Raw genomic sequence first — 22,872 nt, 5'->3', positions numbered from 1 at the left:
TGATAGACATTTAAGTTGTTTCCAAAATTTCACTGTATTATAAAGAACACTGAATCCGCTTGTCTGCTGATGTGTTGGGCTGGGTTCCCTACCTGTTGGTTGTTTGGCCTGAGGCACCCCAGCACTGGAGCCTGCCGGGCTCTTTGGTGGGGCTGATGGTGGACTCTGGGAGAGCTCACACCTGGGAATGCTTCCCAGAGCTTCTGCTGCCAGTGTCCTTGATGCCACAGTGAGCCACAGCCACCCCCCACCTCTGTGGGAGACCCTCTAACACTATCAGAACTTTGAAAGGACCTAATGGATTGAAGGACTTTGGGAGGTGGTAGTGTTAACCTTGTAGATTGACACAGAGTAGGGATTGACACTACTTAAAATAATATAGGGGACTTCTCTGGTGGGGCAGTGGTTAAGAATCTGCCTGCCAGTGCAGGGGACATGGGTTCAAGCCCTGGTCCAAGAAGATCCCACATGCCGCAGAGCAACTAAGCCCGTGCACCACAACTACTGAGCCTGTGCTCTAGAGTCTGTGAACCACAACTACTGAGCCCGTGTGCCACAACTACTGAAGCCGTGTGCCTAGAGCTCGTGCTCCACAACAAGAGAAGCCACCGCAATGAGAAGTCCATGCACCACAATGAAGAGTAGCCCCCGCTCTCCACAACTAGAGGAATCCTGTGCACAGCAATGAAGACCCAATGAGGCCAAAAATAAATTAAAAAAAAAAAAAAGGGAGTCAAGATGGTGCTGAAAGCATTGGGTTAGAATTCCACTCCAGCCAATTACTTGACATGTGATTAAAGGAAACCCTTGCTGAGGGTGAGGAGTTGAATAGTAGATTTACAGAGATTACTGGTGGTTCTGGATATTTGCTGAAGAAAATAAGAGGGGAGAAGAGAAGTTGCTGAGGAAAATCAAAGAATTAACAAGTTGTCCTGAAAGCTTCTTTGAGCTCTTGCCTGCATCTGTGTAATCCTGAGGTACCCACCGGCGTGCTGTGCATTTGGCAGTTGTCCAAGTACTTTTGTTGCAAGAGTGATGGCAACCAAACGTTAATTTTTGGCATCATGGAAAGTGCTTTGGTTAAATTGAGAACTACTCTTTTGGAGATTGTGTAGTCAAAAGTATTAATTAAATTGACAACAGTGAAAAAAATTAAGAACACTGTCAGAATATTACTTGTAAAGACATTTTGATAAAATTGTTTGATATTTCCTTAGAATTGCTAAAATCCTGAATCAAAGAGTATACTCAATTTACATTTTGGAGTGTATTGCTAGATTCTTTCCAGCAAGACTGTACCAATTCATAGTCTTGCACCCAGTGTATGAAGTATCTGCTTCCTTGGATCTTGACCAACATTGTACTTTGTCAGCTGCTACCTAAAACAATATCACACTATTTATATATTTACATTTTTATTTCTTGTGAAGATATATATATGAGTTTTTTTAATTATTGTGATTTGTGCTTTTGTGAATTGCTTCTTCATGGTATCTGTCCATTTGTCCATTTTTCTTTTGGGGTGTTTACTTTTTCTGTTGACTCCTAAGTGCTCTTTATATGTTAAGGATAATAACATTACTTTTTAATCATGTTAAATAACATCACATGGTTTTGATTCTTACAACTTGGTTTATAATTTTTCTTGACAAATCAATTTTTAAACATTTTTGTAATACAAGTTATCAATTGTTTCCTTTATATGAAACAATTGTTTCCTCCATGTTATGCTTTAAAAGGTTTTTCTCACCCCCAACATTTTAAAATATATTTTTCCATATTTTCTTAAAATCCTGGCTCTATGTAATCTTGAGTCACTTATTTGTGCATATTCTCAATTGTAAACTGGAAGCAATGAGTACCTACCTTAGCATTCAATAAATATTTATTAAGCACCAAAGTACTACCAGGTACTTTGTGGGAGCCAGAAATACAGCAATGAATAAAACAGATTGAAATTCCTGAACTAGGTGGGCTTACATTTTGGTGCCTGCATCCACAGGGATTAAAGGAAATAATATATATAAAGCCAATTTGCTATTCTGATTTTCCTTAAGCAATTGTGTGCCTTATTCTGTACTCACTTAGCCTATAAATGCCCTTCCCCTTTTCAATTGAAATTCTTTTCACCTATCAAAGCATGGACCTCTCCATACCAAAATCTCTGTGCTATTCTGATCACCTCTGAATTTATAACTTTTCTCTGGGCTCCCCTGCTACCAGCTTCTTTAGAGCATTTGGCTGATCCACCCTGCCTTGCAGTAAAAGCTCTTATATTAGTTGACTCCTCATTAGCTAGCAAGCTTTCCAAAGGCAGTAGCCATGATGCCTTCATCTCTGTATCCTCCCATCACCTGTTCCAGGGCCTGGTCCCATACAAGGTCTCCTACTGGGAATCTGTCAGTGTCAAAACTAACAAAGGAATCTACTAAAAAATATCTCCTTCATACATTCTATCAGAGAATGTGAATAATTACCTAAACATATAATTAAACTCACTGTGGTCCATGCAAAGAAAGAAAGAAAAGGACAGGGAGCATATTGCAGGGTTCTGGCTGAATGGAGATTTCCCTCTTCTCTCTAGTTGAAGGGAAGACACAGAAAAGAGGATTCCAGTCAGAGGAAACAACATATACAAAACTCTCAGGTGGAGGCATCATGGAAAATTCAAGGGCTAAAAGAAGATCAGTGTGGCTTCAGGGAGAGGAGTGGCAGAGGATGGGGGTAGGGTGAAGATAAAGCTGGATTGGTGAATGCAGCCATCTCCTGTTGGCCTTGAAAGTCAAGGTCAAGAGTGTGGCCTTCCTTGTAAGACCTTTGGGAAGCTTTGCCAGTTTTAGAAAGAAGAGTGATACACCTGGACTAGAATCATCAGAGCTGGTCTCCAGGACTAAGACCGCTATTTTCTTGCCTGGTAACCTGCACAACCTCCCATTCCTTGGGTAGAACTAATCCCAATCTCTGAATGAGCGGCTGCAGAGAAACACACAGCCAGCTTTGCAAACTACAGAGTCCTAGAAACAGAAGAGACTGCCATTAAACACAAATGCCTTCAGAGACAGCCAAGCCACTGCAGAGAGGAGAGGTCAATGGCATGGGTGCTGGAGCCCGCTAGATTTGGATCATGGCTTCCCTGGGGTCTGCAGCAAGTTATGTAGCTTCTCTGGGCTTCAGTTTCTTCTGTAATAAAACAGGTCTCACCTTGTCAGGTTGTGAGAATTAAATGAGTTGACAAATGGGAAGAGCTTAGCATATAGTAAGCACTCAAAAATGGTAGTTATGGGCTTCCCTGGTGGAGCAGTGGTTGAGAATCCGCGTGCCGATGCAGGGGACACGTGTTTGTGCCCCGGTCTGGGAGGATCCCACATGCCGCGGAGCGGCTGGGCCCGTGGGCCATGGCCGCTGAGCCTGTGCATCCGGAGCCTGTTCTCCGCAACGGGAGAGGCCACAGCGGTAAGAGAGGCCCGCGTAACGCCAAAAAAAAAAAAAAAAAAAAAAAGGTAGTTATAACATTATTATTACCATCATTATGAAGAGATGGCTTTCCACCACCACCCCCTTTCCTACTGCAGAGGGCTTAGTTAATAACACAGGGAGGGCAACACCCAGGGAGGGTGCTGCTGAAATCGCTGGATTTTCTGCATATCTGGGAGAAGGAGGAAGCCACTTTGGAGGGGAGGAGCAGGCTAAGGAGGAGTGGGGACCCTGTGCTGTGGGAGGACAGAGGGGACAGGAGGCCCAAAAAGTGAAGAGGAGTTCAGAAGGGAGGACAGCAGTTATGGGGCTTCAGCTGCATTTTCAGGGCCTCTTTCTATGGGTCTCACTGTCCTCACTAAAGATGGTCCAATCTCTCAGCCTTGATTTCTTCTGGTCCTTTGCTAAAAGGGGAACGGGAAGGAAAAAAAAAAAAACAAATCTGCCTTTCTCAATTTTGTGTATCAAGTGTGCAGACACACGAGTGAACCCACAAACACTTGCACATTTACCTTGTGGGTCCTGTGGAATCTCCCTTTTCACAGAGAATACTCCTCAATTCTACTCTGTAGGCTGGCCTTTAATCTGTACAAATGGATGCACTACCATGGTGTCCGTGGATTGCAAAGCTCAGCCTTTTTCCTGTTTTGGGTTTTTTCCCCCATTTTTACTCTTTACTCAATCACTAAAGTTTACGTGGTTTGAAAAAAATCCCATCGTTGCTATAAATAGTAGTTCATTTTGCTGGGCTGGATAAGGCAGCCACCAAAAGTTGTATTTTTCTAATGAAAGTTAAAGGTCTTTTTTTCTTGCTAATTGTAGGTGTGAGCATTAAGCCTTTTCAGGATAACAACTACTGGTTCTACAGGTGCTTAATTGCTCACCTAACATTCTAGAGATGGCTTATATTTCGAAGTGACCAAGTAGTTGAAGAAAACTTAATAATACTTAGGTAAGGCAATGATGCATGCTCTTATCAAATTTAGTAACTTGACTGGAAACATATCTGTTTCGTGTCTCAAATGTCCTGTTTCTAATCCTGATTCTTTCATAACTAGCTGTGTGATCCTGGAACTATCTTAACTTCCCACGTGAAAAACAAACAGGGTTGCAACGCTCCAACAATATCTATGACACAAAAGGCAAGAAGGGGTAAGGACTATTCCCGGCAGATGACAACTGAATGTAGCATGTGATCCCTGGGCCAAATCCAATAGTGAGGGAAAAAAAAGCAATGAAAGGCACTATCGGATCAACTGACAAAACTGAAACATGGATGGTAGATTGCTACCTTTCCTGAAATCGATAACTATACTGTGATTCTGTAGAAAAATGTCCTGTCCTTAGGAAATACACACTGAACTATTTAGGATTAAAAGGACGTGATGGGTTCAACTTTCAACTGGTTCAGAAAAAGTATGTATACATATATATATACACACACACACACACACACACACACACATGTGTGAGCACGTGTGTGTGTTGAGAGAGAGAAAAAGAGAAACAGAGAGAGAGGAAAAAATGACAAAGCAAATGAGGGAAACGTTAACTGGTAAATCTGGGTAAAGGCAATATGTAAGAGTTCTCTGTGATATACTTGAAATTATCCTGTAAGCTTAAAATTATTTCCAAACACATAAATGAATAAAGGGGTTGGACTAAATTATGAATTTAAAATTCTAAAATTCTGTGGACTGTTGTAGCTGTCGTTCATAAGTTTACAAGCAGCAACAGAAGTGCCAAGCCTGTGGGGTGTGGGAAGGAGCTCCCCTGAGGGCTCCTTGTTGAATGAGACGCAGAGCAAACACCTGCAGTGTCATTTGCTGTCTCCTCTGTAAGCTGTGTGGCTGGAAAGTCCAGTTCCGAGATACTTCAACAGAGCCTCTCTGGCACGGTGCTGCCCCTCCTCTCCTCTGATGACTGTGGGAAGGGCATTGTGCCATCCCAGGAGGGCGAGGAAGCTGACCCTGGCACCATCAGACCCCTGTTCTGCCCCTGACTCACCATTCAGAACAGAGGCTCCAGGCCTTAGGAGGAAAGAAAGGACCATCATGTCCTTACTCTTGTCTCTCTCTGATGGACATCAGCTAAGAGCACTGCTGTATGCTTTCCGCTTTGTTGTGTCTCATCTTTTCTTAAAACTGTCCTCTCTCTGATAGCCATTTCAAGGGTTTATATGGCCTCATTGCCCACAAAATTCTCTTTCGTATAAGGCTTCTCAGGGTACCATTTTTCTATACCAGTGAGACCTGGATCATCAAAAGATGAAGCCCAAAGTCCTGTGAACCACTGGTGGGGCAAATAAAGTTACCACTAGCATATGTACCCTTGGAGGTAAGGAAGCTATTTACTTCAGTATTATTCACTGTTGGAAATATTTTATTTTTTATTTTCTTAACCATTTTTAAAATTGAAGTCTATTTAATGTACAATGTTGTGTTAGTTTCAAGTGTACAGCGAAGTGATTCAGTTATACATATATGTATCTATTCTTTTTCAGATTCTTTTCCATTATAGGTTATTATAAGATATTGAATATAATTCCTTTGTAGGTCCTTGTCATTTATCTATTTTATATATAGTAGTATGTACCTATTAATCCCAAAGCCCTAATTTATCCCTCCTCCCGTTTCCCCTTTGGTAACCATACTTTGTTTTCTATTTCTATTATTCATACTTTGTGAGTCTATTTCTGTTTTGTGAATAAATTCCTTTGCATCATTTTGTTAGATTCCACATATAAGTGATATCATATGATTATTTGTCTTTCTCTGTCTGACTTATTGTACTTCACTTAGTATGATCATCTCTAGGTCCATACATATTGCTGCAAATGGCATTATTTCATTCTTTGTCACAGCTGAGTAATATTCCATTGTATATATGTACCATATCTTCTTTATCCATTAATTTGTCAATGGACAGTTAGGTTGCTTCCATGTCATGGCTATCGTAAATAGTGCTGCAATAAACATTGGGGTGCATGTATCTTTTTGAATTAGAGTTTTCATTTTTTCCAAGATATATGCTCAAGAGTGGGATCGTAGGATCACATGGTAACTCTATTTTTCAGTTCTTTAAAGAGCCTCCATATTGTTCTCCTTAGTGACTTCACCGATTTACATTCCCACCGACAGTGTAGGAGGGTTCCTTTTTCTCCACACCCTCTCTAGCAATTATTATTTGTAGACTTTTTAATGATGGCCATTCTGACTAGTGTGAGGTGATACCTCATTGTAGTTTTGATTTGCAGGAAATGTTTTATTTTTTTCTTTCTGGAATATCCAAAAAATATGGGTCAGTATTAATAGCCTTCAAATACATGAAAAAGGTGGTGGATACAAAGATTTCTTCTTCTGCCATCATGAACTGCTGCAGGCTAGGAGCTGAGTCTCACTCATCCGTGAGATCCTCACAACATCTAGCAGTGGTGAGTTCAAGAAACAAAGCAATGAGCCAGCACTGCCACTCGGAAACTTCAGTTGAAACAGTGCTGCTTCCCTTCAGACCAATCAGCCTGGACTACATCATTATCTGCTCTTTTTATTTATGGAGGAAAACTGTCAGGAGTCAGGGGAATCCTTTTATCTGATGTTTGGAGGGTCTTTCTAACCGAATGATCTCGGGTGGTATTTGTATAATATTCAAGTAGATAGATACATCCAATAATTCACAAATATAGAAGTCATTATTTTAATACAATAGTTGGGAATACAATATGAATAACATAAGCCTGAGATTTAAATGCTTTTGAAGAAAAATTCAAATAAATGGGGGTAACCAGGCAATTAGATTAAAGCAGTTTGGCCAATGCCAACTGGAATGTCTACCTAATGTTTAGAAAATCAAGGTAATTAACTCTTGCTGACACTGACTGAAAACTGGCTAAATTAGATCCCTGAAAAGAGCAGGAGGAAAGGAGAATTGGGGACACAGTGGACACAAAAGGAAACTCATGAGGGGAAAGCAAACCTGCTTAAGGCTGGGGGAATAAAAGGAAAGGAGAAGAAAGGGAAAGACACGCGTGATGTAAAACTCCCGTTCTTTTTCTCAAGGTTTCAGACGACTTTCAGATGGCACCACCCCAGTCAGCTTTCTCCCCACTCAACCCTTCACCTCACCACAAAATGTACAACAAAAGCAGTTGAGAAGAACAGAGCAACTAGATGGCGAACCACCTCCCACAGAACCTCTGAAATGTCTGGATCTTGAAATGGGCCTGTCTGCACTTTGTTTGGTCCGTGGTAAATTCCCAACAAATCTGGACTAATAAAATATCCTTGAAAAGTGAGTCTGCAGAGTTACAAGTTTTAGACAGATGGTGGGAGCCAGACTAACAACAAAGAACTGACTTTTCCTCTTTGGTACCACCACTTGGTTGTGTAATGTGTTCAAGCTGATGGGATGGCTATCTAAGTCAGAGTAATACATTGCAACTAATGATTTCAAAAACCACCTCATCTCCCAATAGCTTGGTGAGGTTCTCCTTAAGCTTCCAAGCAATGAAGATCAGTCAATGTCAGTACAGAAGAATTTTTACCCACAAAAAATTTTTTCAGTGAAGTCTATTAATACTGGTTTATTCACAGCCCAACCTCCTGAAGACAGCAAACAGTGGTATTGGTTGCCCTCTGCAGCAGGCTGGTGAATTCAGAGAAGTATCAAGATCAAGAAAATGCCAAATGCATGTAACTAATTCTCCTTGAAATCCAGAAATGCTGGCAAGAGAATGAGTTCTTAAATCTAGGATTTTTTTAAAAATAATGTCTTTATTTCTTCTGGTTTGATCATTCTCCTTTCTTTTTAAAAAATTTTTATTCATTTATTTATTTTTGGCTGCATTGGGTCTTCGTTGCTGTGCATGGGCTATCTACTTGCGGTGAGTGGGGGTTACTCTTTGCTGTGGTGTGCGGGCTTCTCATTGTGGTGGCTTATCTTGTTGTGGAGCATGGGCTCTAGCTATGTGGGCTTCAGTTGTTGTGGCATGCAGGCTCAGTAGTTGTGGCTTGTGGGCTCTAGAGTGCAGGCTCAGTAGTTGGGGCACACGGGCTTAGTTGCTCCGTGGCATGTGGGATCTTCCCGGACCAGGGATCGACCCTGTGTCCCTTGCACTGGCAGGTGGATTCTTAACCACTGCATCACTAGGGAAGTCACTTAAATCTAAGATTTTAAAGTTGAGGGTATGTGGGAAAGTAACACACCACTCAACCCCAACCCGATGTTCGACTGTCTATGAGGCAGAGTGAGCTGGCCTGTTGATTTTGAAACATCATGGGAAGGTCTGAGGCAAAGATCCTTCGATGCTGAATCAGTAGTCAACCACAGGAGCAATACTTAGAAGCTTCTCAGAGAGTTCTCCAGATTGAGAACTTCCATGGTGTGTGCTTTTAAAATATTTCTACAAATTATTTGAATCTATTCCCATCAAGAAATGGAGTCTAAATTTCCTTCCCTTAAATATGAGCTGGCTTTAGTGACTTGGATTTAATGAAGAAAATGAGGCTGGAAGTGACATGCTGTGACTTCTGAAGCTGGGTTATAAAAGGAGACATAGCATCTGCCAAGCTCTCTCTTGAACTGCTCACCCTTGAAATCCATCTGCTGTGCTACGAGGTCAGGCCAGTGGAGGGGCATGGGCATGTGTTCCAGATGACAGGCCCAGCAGTGATCCCAACCAGCAATCAGCATCAACCAGCTGATGTCACGGGTGTCACCTGAACCTTGTGAGCGAGGAAGCCTTCAAGAAAACTCCAACCCTGCCTGCCCAGCAACCATCTGACTGTAACCACATGAGTGAAAACCATGTAGATGAGGCCTGTCAACTCCCAGATCCATAAGAAATAGTAATAATAATAATAATGTGCTATTGTTTTAAGAAAGAGCCCTGCAAAACATGGCGTGTTGGTAAAGTCTGGCCTGCAGCCAGTTTTTCTACAGCCAGTGATCTAAGCTAGGTTTGGTACATTTTTAAAGGGTTGTAAAAGAGTCAGAACCAAACAAAGAAAAACTTGCAACAGAGACCATATATGGCCCTCAAAACCTAAAACAGTTATTCTATGGCCCTTTATAAAAAAAAGTTTGCTCACTACTGTCTTAAGCCACTAAATTTTTCAAAAGATTTGTTATACAGCTATAGATAACTGGAACACATGGTACTTTTTGAACAAAGTAAGTGCCACCAACGGGCACATGCTGGATTTAGAGCACCATGAAAGTCACACTGAAAAGCCACAATTCAACTGCTATCTGCAAGTCAATACTTACCCTATCAATAATTGCTGTTGTACAATATTCTAATTTCATAAACACACTTGATCAGCCAAAGCAAAAGTGATGGTAATATGATTCATCAACCAAGAAGAGTATCTTAAACATGTATCTCAGATTTGATTCTAGATTAAACTTCAAATTCTTAGAGACTCATTAATTTTAGTAATAACAGCTGGCATTTACTGAGTCCTTACTATGTTCCAGACACTATTCTAAGCTATTGCATATGTATTACTTCAATTAAGCCTCATGACAACCCTTATTTACATTTTACAGATGAGAAACTGAGGCACAGAAAAATGATCTACCCTGTACAAGATCACACAGGTAGTAAGTCTGGAGCCAGGACTGACTTGCATCTGTGAAATTCATCACTGCATGATGCTGCTCCTCTCCAGAAAAAAATGTCTAATCAAGACACCCAATCCTGGGTTAAAGAACGCAGCTGGCTTCCACAGGGAAGGCAGCACCCACACTCTCTTACCAGTCTTCCCTGCATGCTGCTAGTCAAGGGTGCTCTCCACCCACAAGGGATCAGGCCTGAAACCTGGGTCCCCATTTCATTCCGCTGGGACCTAGTACCTCCAATAGCACTAGTTTTTCTGTTGAGAATATCTGAAACTCCTAGACTATCCCCAAACTACAGTTAGTTTTAAGCTGTTCTTTCCAAACCATCAATATCTTCCTCACATTTTTCCTCTGGTTTCTGTCAATCAACACATGGAAAATTATGCTTGCCAAAGGAATGATTGTCAGGAGAGACACAACATAGGTTCTACATTGCCAGCTCTTGGCTAAACAAAATCAACAGACTGACCAAGAGCCAGTGGTCCAAATCACTGTTAGTACCAGTGATCATGGAAAATGAAATCAGCATCAGTTTCCTCATCTGCAAACTGGAAGTGATTATACCTATCTTTATAATTTGTTGTGTAGCTAGTGCCAAGATGTACAAAGGGCCTAATCCAGTGTCTGGCATTCAGTTAATCGTGGTTATAAGTATTGTAATTTTAACACAGAACTTGCCTCTCTTTGAAAGAGCTGATAATTGGCCAATGACATTTCACTGAATAATTGGAAAAGCTGTTAATCACAAAGAAAGATCCATATTCATGAAACTAGACACAGAATAAGAGTTGCTGCTTCCCATTGGTTACACATCTTTAATCTCCCTTTGTAACAAGCCTTTTCACATTGGAAGGTGTGGTTTTAATTATCTATAAAAATGGCCCCTTCACATTCTTCTTTCCAGCTGAACTTAGCACAAATAGCTGGAGATCAGTGTAAGAAAGAAAGAAAGGGCAATGCTCCAACCTGAACAACATGCAAGGCCACCTCAGCACAGTGACCAAAGGCACACACAGCACCTTGTCTACTCACCAGAAGGGAAAAATAATGAGGCGGCTGATGAAAAATATGATGGAGAAGATGAAAAACAGGGTGTTACAGGTTTGCTTCCATCCAGCATAAGAAAACATCTTAGCAGACTGAGAAAATAGAAAGAAATTGCATTCAGATAGGGTGATATTCATGTAAAATTTTTAAATTAAATATTTATAAATTAAATTATACCTGGGATTTGCTTCAAAATCTTTGTGGGGGTTGGGTTATGGATGAGAAATAGCTGAAAAAAGATTGGCCATATCGATAACTGTTAAAGCCGGATGATGGCTAAATTGGACCCTTTATACTCTTTACCTTGTCATATGTTTGAAACTTTGCATAATATGTTTAAAAAATTAGTTAGAATGACTGTAATATTACTCCTGTATTTCACAAGCACTACAAATTAGCATAATTAATTTTAGCATGTATTTTATCTGGGCATTTATTGAATTCTTCCATTTAACTGGGAGGAGAGCTGGATTGAAGAAAGGGTGGATTGAGTGAAGTCCTGGGCTGGGCTGGGCATGTTGCAATCAAGGCGGCTACTTTAAGGCAGATGACAGAAGAAGTGGAGTTAGGAGGCAGCCCTTGGGGCCATGCCCTGGTTGAAGTAAAGTTTCAAGCACTTGATTTTCCCTACTTACTTTATGCTAGCCTGTAGTCCTCATATTATCTGTGTTGAGTGAAAAGAATTACAGAAAATGTTGTTTAATGTGGTACTAATGTAACGAGGATTTTCTCTTGCATTATCCAGCAGAGCCCAAGGCTGAATGGGAAAGAGTCTGAAGTTGGGGGTAGAAGGTGGGCAGGTGGGTGGTGTGGCTTAGCCCTGCCAGTTTCAGAACTGAAATCACCCAGGAACCTCAAGGCCCATCTAGGGCAAGAGAAGCAGCTTATTACATTTCAGAAATGGTTTACATTGCATTTTCCATACTTACCATGGGGTAAGAATGTGATCAGACTATGGGATTGGCAGGGGCCCAAAAGGGAACAGCTTCCATTGCTGAGATAGAAAGCTGCCAGCTGGGCAGGACTTGGGTATGGGGAGAAAGGCCAGAAGTTTAGAGGGCTTGGAATGGAGTGGGGAGCTGTTTGAAGGGTCAAAAGGTAGGCCAGGGCAGGAAGCAAGAGATGTGCATAGGCATGAAGAGTGCTACTTTGCCCCCACTTGTAATGGCAAAGTAGCACTCCTTTGGGCAAATGTACACGTGGCCTATTCTGGGTTGTGCAAAGATGGATATCAGAGAGTAACCACTCTCCTTTGCTAAGTATCAGTCAAGATACTGTTAAAATGTTGGGTCCTGGATCCAAACTTAACATGTAGAAAACTAGAGAGGATCATGAAGATGCATGAAGAAGGCATAAGGTTGCTTATGAGTAAAAATTGTAGATGCTGAGGCTGTTCTTCCTTGCAAAGAAAGAACTAAGAAATGACCCAACAACTGTCTTAAGGAATATGAAAGATTAATAGTCTCCATCTTTAGGAAGGTCTAAACAGGGGTAAAAGTTGTACCATGTCTGGGTTCAATTAGAACTTGACTGAGAGGACAAACACTAAAACAAACTACTTGAGGAAGCTATGGAATAGGCACTCCTAGAGAATACAAAAAATTAGCCCCACGCCACTATTCAATGTTGTTTCCACCACCAGCTGATGGAGGGTACTGGCCTCACTCACTGAACCTCAAGTTAGATCATGACTTGTGAATCAAGAATTACTGATGATCATTAACAACATGAAGCTGTTCTCATAGTTTACCCATGTAGGGACCTGAGTTTCACATTTCATTTTTCTTCTGTTTTTTACCTAAGGACCTCAAAACATTTCAAACGATAGTGAGCTAAACTGCACAATATACCCTAAGAGGTAGATATGACTTCTCATGCTACAGCTGAGGATAGAAACAAAGCATTAAGTGATTTGTCCAGGTCACCTAGGGAGCTATGTCATGTCAATGGCAGGGTAGACAGGGATAATGCGGTGCTTATTCCCAGTCCCAACACCTAACTCTCCCTTTTAGTAACACAATGAAGCTGTTTTTACAGTGGACACACACCAAAGGCAATTGAACTAGAGGGTTAGAAGAATAGAATAGCATAAAATTTTTAACTCATGGCCAATTTGGTCTTAATTTTCAGGCAGGGTTTCTGAGATATGATCGGAGAAGGAGGTAATTATAGCAGAGATGGCTACATTCAGAGAGCAACAAATGGAAAAACTGGCATAATCCTTCTTCTGCTAAGCCATGTGCTGCCCTGAAGCACATATAATAATCTTGACCGTTAGAATGGTATTTACATGTCTAATTACGATTACATACAAGAAATACAATTCTGTACACAGCTAATATTTTAACAACAGCCAGTTGCCTTGAAATGGCTTCAAATGACTTCTGGTTATATCTAGAACAGGGTTTGGCAAATTACAGTTCAGCCTATGGGCTAAAGCTTGTTAGCCCTTGAGTTAAGAAGGGTAAGAATGGTTTTCACATTTTTAAAGGAGTATAAGAGAAAAGAAAAAACAACAAAAAAGAAAAATATGTGACAAGAGATCCTGTGAGGCCCACAAAGCTAGATTTACTACCTGACTCTTTACCAAAAAGTTTGCTGAACCCTGATCTAGAAGAACAAGATCTTATTAAATTAAATTAAATTTCTTCCATATCAACTTACATTCAATTATTAGCCCTTGAAGAGGCAATCCTGAATGCAAATGGGTTAGCATCATTTTCCCTGGCTTCATTATAAATAAGTATATTTAAATGATGAACAATGTGGCTCTAAGTACAGCAGGACCCACTGACTCAGGGTAAACAGGAACCAAAGCACATCAGAAACATGTAGAGAAAACAATCCTAATTTTGCATTGTTCCTTATATTTTGTGTGGTTTGGGATTAGGAAGACTCTTGTTTTAATGTCCCCTGCTCTGAAACATTCCTTCATTAGAAAATAAATGTCATTTAAATAAACATCGGCTCTCATTCCTTAAAGCTGGAGGAGGCTCCACGCAGGGAGGTGCAAGCATTCAGTGCGTATTTAGCTTTGCTTAAGTGAATATATGGTGCCGACCAACTTTAAAAATCTACAATGTCATAGTCTAAGTTTTCCGTTTAAAAGCTTAGAGTTCATTCCTTCTTCAGATACCTCAGTTTACTTCCTAAGCTAATATCTGCATGCAACTTGCATAAGTGGAATCCCACAAATTAACCTCTCTCTCGAGTACCATGGAGAAAGAAGGTTAGAAACTGAAAACTGAAAGCTTTCCTTTCTTTGAGCTTGAAAGATCTGGGGACCTAGAAATATCTGCAGACTTTGGGTGTTTTCAGGACAGAGAGCTCTGCTAAATCACTCACAGACAATTCTTCCTGTGAGGAGTCACAGTTAACCCAGGACATGGTATTGTTATTAGTTTTTTAATGGCAAACGTTTACCTCCAGCCAAATGTCGGCCACATCGTGTAAAATCATCACGAGGGTCCCACTGCGAATATAATTAGCACACCAAGAGAAGCTCATCAAACTAACAGCAGCCAGGTGGTGGATGACATGAGCTAGAAAATCCTATATAATGAGGGGAAATGGAAACCATTAAGCAAATGCAGTTATTTCTCAATCACTGGAAGAGATAATAATAATAATTTTAAAACTAACAACTTACATCTGCATATTTTGAACTTTGTAAAATGCTTTCACTTTTATTCTTAAGCACAATCCTTGTGAGGGAGATAGAACAAGTGTTATCCTCATTAAGTCATTTAACTTTGAGATAGCATTAAATAGTTGTCATCTAAGTCCTAATATCTGCTGTTCTTCCCACTGTTCTACACTGGATATATGTACACACACACACACAAGACATACATACACACACAAGCATATTCCTGTGTACATTTACATTTATTGTTAATTCCCTACCTAATTCCAAGACAGATATAATAAAACTACACAACTATTAAAATAAGATTTACTGTATATAAAATAAGGAACAAATGAAAGTGGAATAACTACAGTAGCAAAATACTTCACACCCACCAGGATAGCTATAATAAAAAAGACAGACAATAACAAGTGTTGGCTAGGATATGGAGAAGTTGGAACCCTTATACATTGCTGGTAGGAATGTAAAATGGCATGGCTGCTTTGTTAGAGTCTAATAATTCCCCCAAAGGTTATACATAGGACTACTATATAGTCTAGCAATTCCACCCCTAGGCATATACATGAGAGAAATAAAAATATATGTTCATGCAAAAATTTGCACATCAGTGTTCATAGTAGCATTATTCATAATAGCCAAAAAGGTAGAAACAACCCAAATATCCATCAATTGATAAATGGATAAACAAAATGTAGTATACCCATATAATGGAATATTATTCATTAATAAAAAGGAATGAATTACTGATACATGCTATAACATGAATGAATCATTATGCTAAGTGAAAGGATCCAGATACAAAAAAAACATATATTGTATGATTCCATTTATATGAAATATCCAAAAGAGGCAAATGCATAGAGGCAGAAAGTAGATAGTGGTTGCCTGGGGCTGTGGAGGTTAGAAGAAATGGGGAGTGACTGCTAAAGGGTACAGGATTTCTATTTGAGGTGATGGAAATAGAATTGACTGTGGTGATGACTGCAGAATTCTACAAATATACTCAAAACCATTGCATTATGCACTTTAAATAGATTAATTGTATGGTCTGTGAATATCCTGATTAAAATGTTTTTAAAAACTTAAAGACTTCAGTTTCCTTGTAGCCAAAGTAAAAGAATAAACATGATAATAATAACAGCCTAATTTATTGAGTATATACTATACACCAGAAGTGCTCTGTATGAATTAACTTGTTTAATCCTCACAACAACTGGAGGAGATAAGAACTATTTTTAGCTCTACTCTATATATGAGGAGACAGATCTAGTTTAGCAAATGTAACCAACTAGTTCAAGATGTTAATGAGTGGTGAAGTCAGGGATCGAAACTTCGGCAATTTGACTCCAGAGCCTGTGCTTTACCCGACTCCTAATAATTTTATGTCTCTGAAGATGTGTATTTACAAATATATGACATATAACTACATTTAATTTTTGAAAAGGTGTCCAATGCACCTGTAAATAATAAAAGAAAGCAACTACTGAAAAAAATAAAAGGATAAGAAGTGGGAAAAAGATAGGATCATTATAGGATCAACCTACCTGAGTATATCTATGAAGACCTTCTAAATAATGATTATTTTCAATTCTATCCCTTGAGAAAATGACTCAATCAATTAAATTTTGATATATTCTTAGCCTAAATTAAGTTAGTAACAGTTAAACTATAGCTATTATTAAGTTTTCTGAAAAAGGAAATCATTTCAATCAGATTTTTTCACAGTATGTTCTTATGGTTTATTCTGTAAGTTTCTTTTCAGATCTCCAGTTGAGCAGCTGACTGGGCCCCTTAGTGATAGACTGTACACCATCGCTCACTCAAACATCATTTAGTCAAGCCAACTTGTTTTTATCTCCTTAATACTGAATTCAACTTAATTTTATTTATCATCCAAATTTTGCTACAAGCCAATCTTTTATATAGAGCGTAGCATATAAAGTACATACCAAGAGTATTTGTCATTTGATCTGTACTGCTAACGTATATGAGGAAATCCGTGACTGCATTGAGAGTCTAATTTGATTTTCTGTACCAGCAAATAGGAATCAGTTAACAACCAAACAGTTCCTAAAATACCACACTTTGTGACCTCAGAGGATGCATTTAGCATGCCTGTGACTCAGTTTCCCTGCAAATAAAGCAAAGCTAATAGTGCTTGAAGCAATGTTTTCTAACAAGGATCTTGGATGAATTAAGGAAAAAATGTTTTCAAAGTCACTGAATACATCAAAAGAATTATATAAAGTGGTCTGTAATCGACTAAAGGATGTGGCTGTAGAATTAAAACTACTAGCACTTTTCTTCTTTGCACTGAAGAATACTAAATTCCCAAACCAAAAGAAAGAAACAGACATCATAAAGGAGAGTTCTTTTCTTATTGAACAAGTGTAGAGCTTCAAAGTTAAAGTTTCTATAATGTTTCACTACAAATACTTACCAAGGCACCAAAGTATGAGCATATTTGCACTATTCTTTGTGTTATAAAAGCAAAAAAGTTATGAACTGGAACTGAACATATATAAAAATATGATTTAAAGATTAGGATTTGGGGCAGGGAGATAAAAACTTTTGAAAAAAATGGATAAAGTAGTTTTGTACTTACCTTCCTTTTGATATCAGAGCCAAGGCTAAATAAGAGAGACCAATAAAAACTCATCTCCAAAATGTAGTACCAGTACTGAGAAGGCAGCAAGGGCTGAGGAAAACAAGAGTATTCACTACTTCAATGTCACCATATAAACAACTCATTTTAAGGATTAAAACTATTGTGTATACCTATTTATATTCCACAAAATTTTCCCAAATAATAATGTTTTACATTTCAACTTCTGAGAAGAAATCAGAGACAATATTTTGAGGCATTTTGTTTCTAAAAAGGGAGACAAGAATTCCAAAGTCAAGTTAAATGTTTTGTTTAAAATTTAATAAAATTTAATAAAACTACAACAGGTGTAAAGCATTCTTTTAGTTGATTGAGAGTTAAATTAGAAAAATAATTTAAAAATCTTTACTTAAGAACAATGGAAAAGTTGTTCTGCTTGTCCCACAAGATACCTTGTTTTATATTTCTTGAATACTACCCAAATCTGATGTCCTAACCTCTTTTGTAGTGACAAGATGGTGATCCAAATTGGCCCATTCTCAAATGGGACAGTAATAAAATATATACAATTATTTAAGTACTCTAAAAATGTCTCCTGAAAAAAAAAATGAAATTTCCATGGCTAGAATTTTCTTTAAAGTAGGAGGGGCGGTGTGCTTATTTTAGCTTTATTTAGCTAAGCTGAGACATTATATTACTTGGTGTGATGGGTTGTAACATTAATGCCCTCAATGAATCTCACCTTCTCATACTCATGCCCTGGTACAGTCTCCTCTAACATCACTAGGAGGCCTTTGAATCTTGGCCTTTGGTCAAGGGGACATAGCAACTATGATGCAATCAGAGACCTCATAAGCACCATGTAAGAAACCTGAGCTATCCTGCTGGAGGTCACAAAGTAGAGCATCAAGGTGTCCACTGACAAAAATACAAACGAGGGCACCAGGGACATGTGATATTCCCTAGCCAGCCTGTCAACTAACTGAAAATGCATGAATGAACTCAGCTAACACCACATGGAGCAGAACTGCTTGGCTGAGCCTAGCCAAAATTGCTAATCCATATCATAAGCAAATAAATGGTTGTTGTTTTAAGGCACTAAGTTTTGGTGATGATTTATTATACACCAGCATATAATTGAAACACCTGAGAAGTGAAGAGTAAAGCTAACACATTAAATGGAATAATTTTCTGGTCAACTCATCATCCTTGATAAGGCCGAGAAAGAATAAGAGTTTCTGCTTTCTTCTATGACAACAAGTCTTTATGAGACTAACCCTCCTAGTGAGAACTACTTAAAAATATGGATAAAGTACAGAAAAAAATATCTGTTTGAAGGCATTGGACAACAACCAAGGCATCCAGAACCTGTGGAGCCAAGATTTCAATGAGAAGAAAAATGCATTAAATGGAATCCTTTATTTCAAGTGCATCCTTAATTCAAGAAGTACTACAGACCCTATGCAGGATAGTTTCAAAGAAAACCATACCTAAGTATAGCATAAAGTCTGCATGTGCTAATTTATAAGCAGTATAGAGCCTGGAGACTAAGAAGCAGTAGTTAAGTAGGACTTTTGGCAATCTCATAGTGCTAGGAAGCAAACTGGTATTCAGGGCCAGCCAGGGAAAAGGAGTCCTGGTAAATACTATAATCTTTTATTTAAAACCACTGTAAGGGAATACCCTAGGAATATGGGTAAGTTGTAAATACATTTGCCCTCCCAAAGACTGGAGTCTATATTAAATCAGTTCAATCACAGATAAAATTTAAGGTGATCTGTCTCTACTCTAACTGCTTAACAGAAGTGAAAGTAAGTCTTCTCAGGAGGTAGATAATACCATTTCTAAGCATTAATTTTCATATGCAATGTCTATCATTCAATCAAATGTTATCAAGCATAAGGAGACAGGAATAAGAAAGAAAATAGACCCACAGGTGAGCAAGATATTGGATTTGTCAGACTCTGACTTTAAAATAACTTTAAAAACTAACCAGGTATTTAAAGTTATTTTTAAAAATTAGTGGGAATTTTCAGTAGAGAGCTGGAATCCATAAAAAAAGAATTAAGTGAAAATTTCAGAAATGAAAAATACCATAACTAAAATTAAGAACTCAAAAGATGTGTTTAAGAGCAGATTAGACATTGCTGAAAAAAAGCACGAGTGAACTGGAGGACATGAAAGTAGAAAATATCCAGAACTGTGAAGGGTCTGAAATTTTACGCTACTTGCAAGTTAGCTTGCCATAGTTTCATGAATGATGATAGAAGATTTGAGACTCCTGGGTCAGAGATAAAGGATAGCTTATTATTTACTCTAATACAGTTGCCAGAATATCAGTATTTGGGCCAGTTCTCCCATCCCAAGTCCCATGGCTAAACAAAGAGAGTCAGGTGACATCTGCACATGCAGTGGCTTATGCTACCAGAGAGGAACACTGACCTAGGGAACCTAAATCTTTATAATGGACAGTGACATGCATACCAATTGCTCCAGAGGAGACATTATCTCTATCTTCCAAGGTTGCTTGCCATACAAACATCCTTGAAAAGACAGTACAGAATAAAAGCTAGTCCGTGTATCACTTCATATGACATGCAGAAATGCAAGAAGTCTGTGGAGAACTGTGTCCCTATAAACCGAAGCAGTAAGGCAAGAGGATGGAAAATATTAGGGAAAGCATAAGAGAGCTTCGGGACCTAGCATAAAGGTCTAACATATTAGCACACTTGTAATTGGAATTCCAGAAAGAGAGGAGAGAGAGAAAAGAACAGAAGCAATGGCTAAGAATTTTCCAAAATGGACTTAAGACATCAAGCCACATATTCAAGAAGTACTATGGACAATAAGCAGGATAAATTCACAGAAGACCACATTTATACATATCATATTAAAATTGCTGAAAGACAAATACAAAATATTAAAATCAGAGAAAAAGGACACCATTTAAAGAAGCAAAAATAAAACGGACAACTGAATTCTTAAAGAAACTGAGGGGATCCAGAAGACAATGGAATGACTTCTTTAAAGTGCTTAAGGAAAATAACTACTAACATAGAATTCTATGCCCAGCAAAAATATCCTTTAAAAAAACAGAGTAAAATGATAACATTTCCAGACAAGCAAACCAAAGGGGCTTCTATGGCCAGAAGGATAATAATCCAGGATGGAAGCATGGAAAGGCAAGATGCCAAGGAACAGCATGGAAAGGGCAATTTGACTGATTTACAAATCAATTATTGTAGTGACTTGTAGGGTTTTAAATATTTGAAGGAGGGGATAGGAGTAGTCTGATGATCTTTCAGTGACTGGAAAGAGGTAAGAGCACTAATTTACATTAGACTCTGATAACTGAAGGATGCATATGGTAATCTCTAGGGTAATTACTAAAAGAATAAAAACATGCATAACTGAAAAGCTAATATAAGGGAAGAAACAGAATAATACTTTTTTAAAAACTTCACTGTCCCATAAAAAAGTAAGAAAAGAGTACAATAAGTGAAATGTATCAGGTGGTACAAGTAGAAAATAAATACTAAGATGGTAAATTTAAACTCAGATACATAATTACATTAACCATGAACAAAGAAAAGGAATGAGACAAGTGATGGGTAAATAAGGAACAAGGATAAGTAAGCTCCAGTATAGAAAGAGCCAAGGACTTCACTGAAGTGGACGGAGAGCAGGAAGGGACTCAGACCTAAATCAGGGGCCAAGCTGCTGAGGAGGGAAGGGACTACATCAGTGTGACTTACCTGTCTAGGATAGCCATTCCAAACCTCCCAAAGGTCATATACCCAAGGTTTCTGGAAAAACAAGGAACCAAGAGAAACTTTGTCAAAGGCTGATTTCAGCAGAGACATAAGCTCTTCCTTATGTCACTGACAGGGAGGAAACGTGCACAGTAAGATTCACTTTTATCACATTCCTGCTGCTCCAGCTGCACCTCTCTCCCTCCACAGGTGTTTCTACTTGTTCCTATACAACACCCCTGTGACATGCATGACTTCTAGTGAATCTGGAACCAATAATAGTCCTGTGTCACAAAGGAAATTACTTATTTCAAACAAGTGCCTCTTCTAATGAAATTATTTCTGAACCAATTAGATTACTGCTTCTGTAGCAATAAAAATATCTTGAAATATCCATAGCAATAAAATATCTTAAGAGAAATCTTGAAAGAATCTTTAGAGACATCTCTAAAAACTAGCTATCTTTTTTTTCTGTTTAACAATTTACTATTAAGTTTATACATCACTTAATGAGGTAATTATTTAATAATTATTTAAACAGACAATGCAAAGAGAATATGGTAAGGAGAGGTTTGATTTCTAATGGGCAAGAAATGAAAGTCTTCATAAACAAGTGGCCTTTGATATGGGACTAGATGGAATTTGATGGGTAGAGATAGAGGGGGAAGGGCAAGACATTTCTGGCAAAGGGGATAATATGTGCTAAGATCCTAAAGTGGGGATGTACCAGGTATATTCAGTGGATTGTCAGTGGTCCAGTTTAGTTGGTGTGTGGGTTGCATGAGTATAAATAGGGAGATATTGGGTTTAAAAACTAACATTAGAAATGCAAAGCTTCACAAAAGCTTTGAAAGACAGACTGAGGAGTTGCTATTTCTCTAGGCATTAGAGTGAGTAGAGGTTTAAAAGCTGGTTACCTTATTTAAAGTATTATATCCCAAGGAATTCACAGGCAGGAATTTTAAAAATTAAAGACAAATTCCAATCAAAGCTATCAGAAAGACAACTTACATCATAAAGAAATGCAATTCCAGCAATGGTAATCATTAAGTAAAATGTAAATCGCCAGCTGCCAAAAGAAAGAAAAGTCTTGTTAAGGTGACTGACAACTGAGGAGAAAAACACTTGCTATAACAGTTTGGAAAGAATGCACATTCTGGAGTCAGAAAAATCTAAGTTGATATTCTGATTCTGCCACTCGTTGGATGGCTATATGTTCAGATAAGTAACTTAACTCATGGAGCCTTAATTTCTTCATCAATAAAATGGGAATAACAAGACTTACCTCAAAATGTAAAAAGAATCGAAGATAACTTATGAAAAATATTGATCACAGTGGCTGGTATAAAGTAAGCAACAATAAGTCATAGCTATTGTTATGATTAATATGCTTAGCCTAGTTCCTGACACATGATAAATGATGGTTTGATATTAATATTATCTAAGTACTCATTTCATCCCAATTTAATTCCCAGTGAAAAGGTTTCTATGTCACTAGACTTTAGTCATGTCTCTGAAAAGCAGATTTTGAAAGAATATTTTTTTCTCATGTATGGAGAAAGACCTATACAGTAGATTAAGGGACTTAAAAGACCAGTGTAATGCACAGGTCTTAGTTAGATCCTGATTCAAATAAACTGCAAAGAAAATTAAGACAATCAAGGAAATCTGAACACTGATTTAATATTTGTTGTTATTAAATAAATTTTTAAGGTATGACAATA

General features: G+C 38.5%; 1 protein-coding gene across 1 annotated transcript in view; it reads right to left on the bottom strand.

Moving 5' to 3' along the window:
- Nucleotides 1–22,872, bottom strand: part of CERS3 (ceramide synthase 3) — a 100,815-nt gene that overhangs the window by 41,881 nt on the left and 36,062 nt on the right. Inside the window, exons 5-9 of the mRNA XM_067030710.1 lie at nt 22,160–22,217; nt 21,152–21,202; nt 17,397–17,489; nt 14,566–14,694; nt 11,128–11,234 (exon numbers count right to left, since the gene is read on the bottom strand). Of these exons, the coding sequence (XP_066886811.1) occupies nt 11,128–11,234; nt 14,566–14,694; nt 17,397–17,489; nt 21,152–21,202; nt 22,160–22,217 (438 nt within the window). The remainder of the gene's footprint in view (nt 1–11,127; nt 11,235–14,565; nt 14,695–17,396; nt 17,490–21,151; nt 21,203–22,159; nt 22,218–22,872) is intronic.

This window comes from Kogia breviceps, chromosome 3 (assembly GCF_026419965.1).
Source record: "Kogia breviceps isolate mKogBre1 chromosome 3, mKogBre1 haplotype 1, whole genome shotgun sequence".
In the NCBI taxonomy this organism is placed as follows: Eukaryota; Metazoa; Chordata; class Mammalia; order Artiodactyla; family Physeteridae; genus Kogia; species Kogia breviceps.
This window is presented reverse-complemented; position numbering and strand designations above follow the sequence as displayed.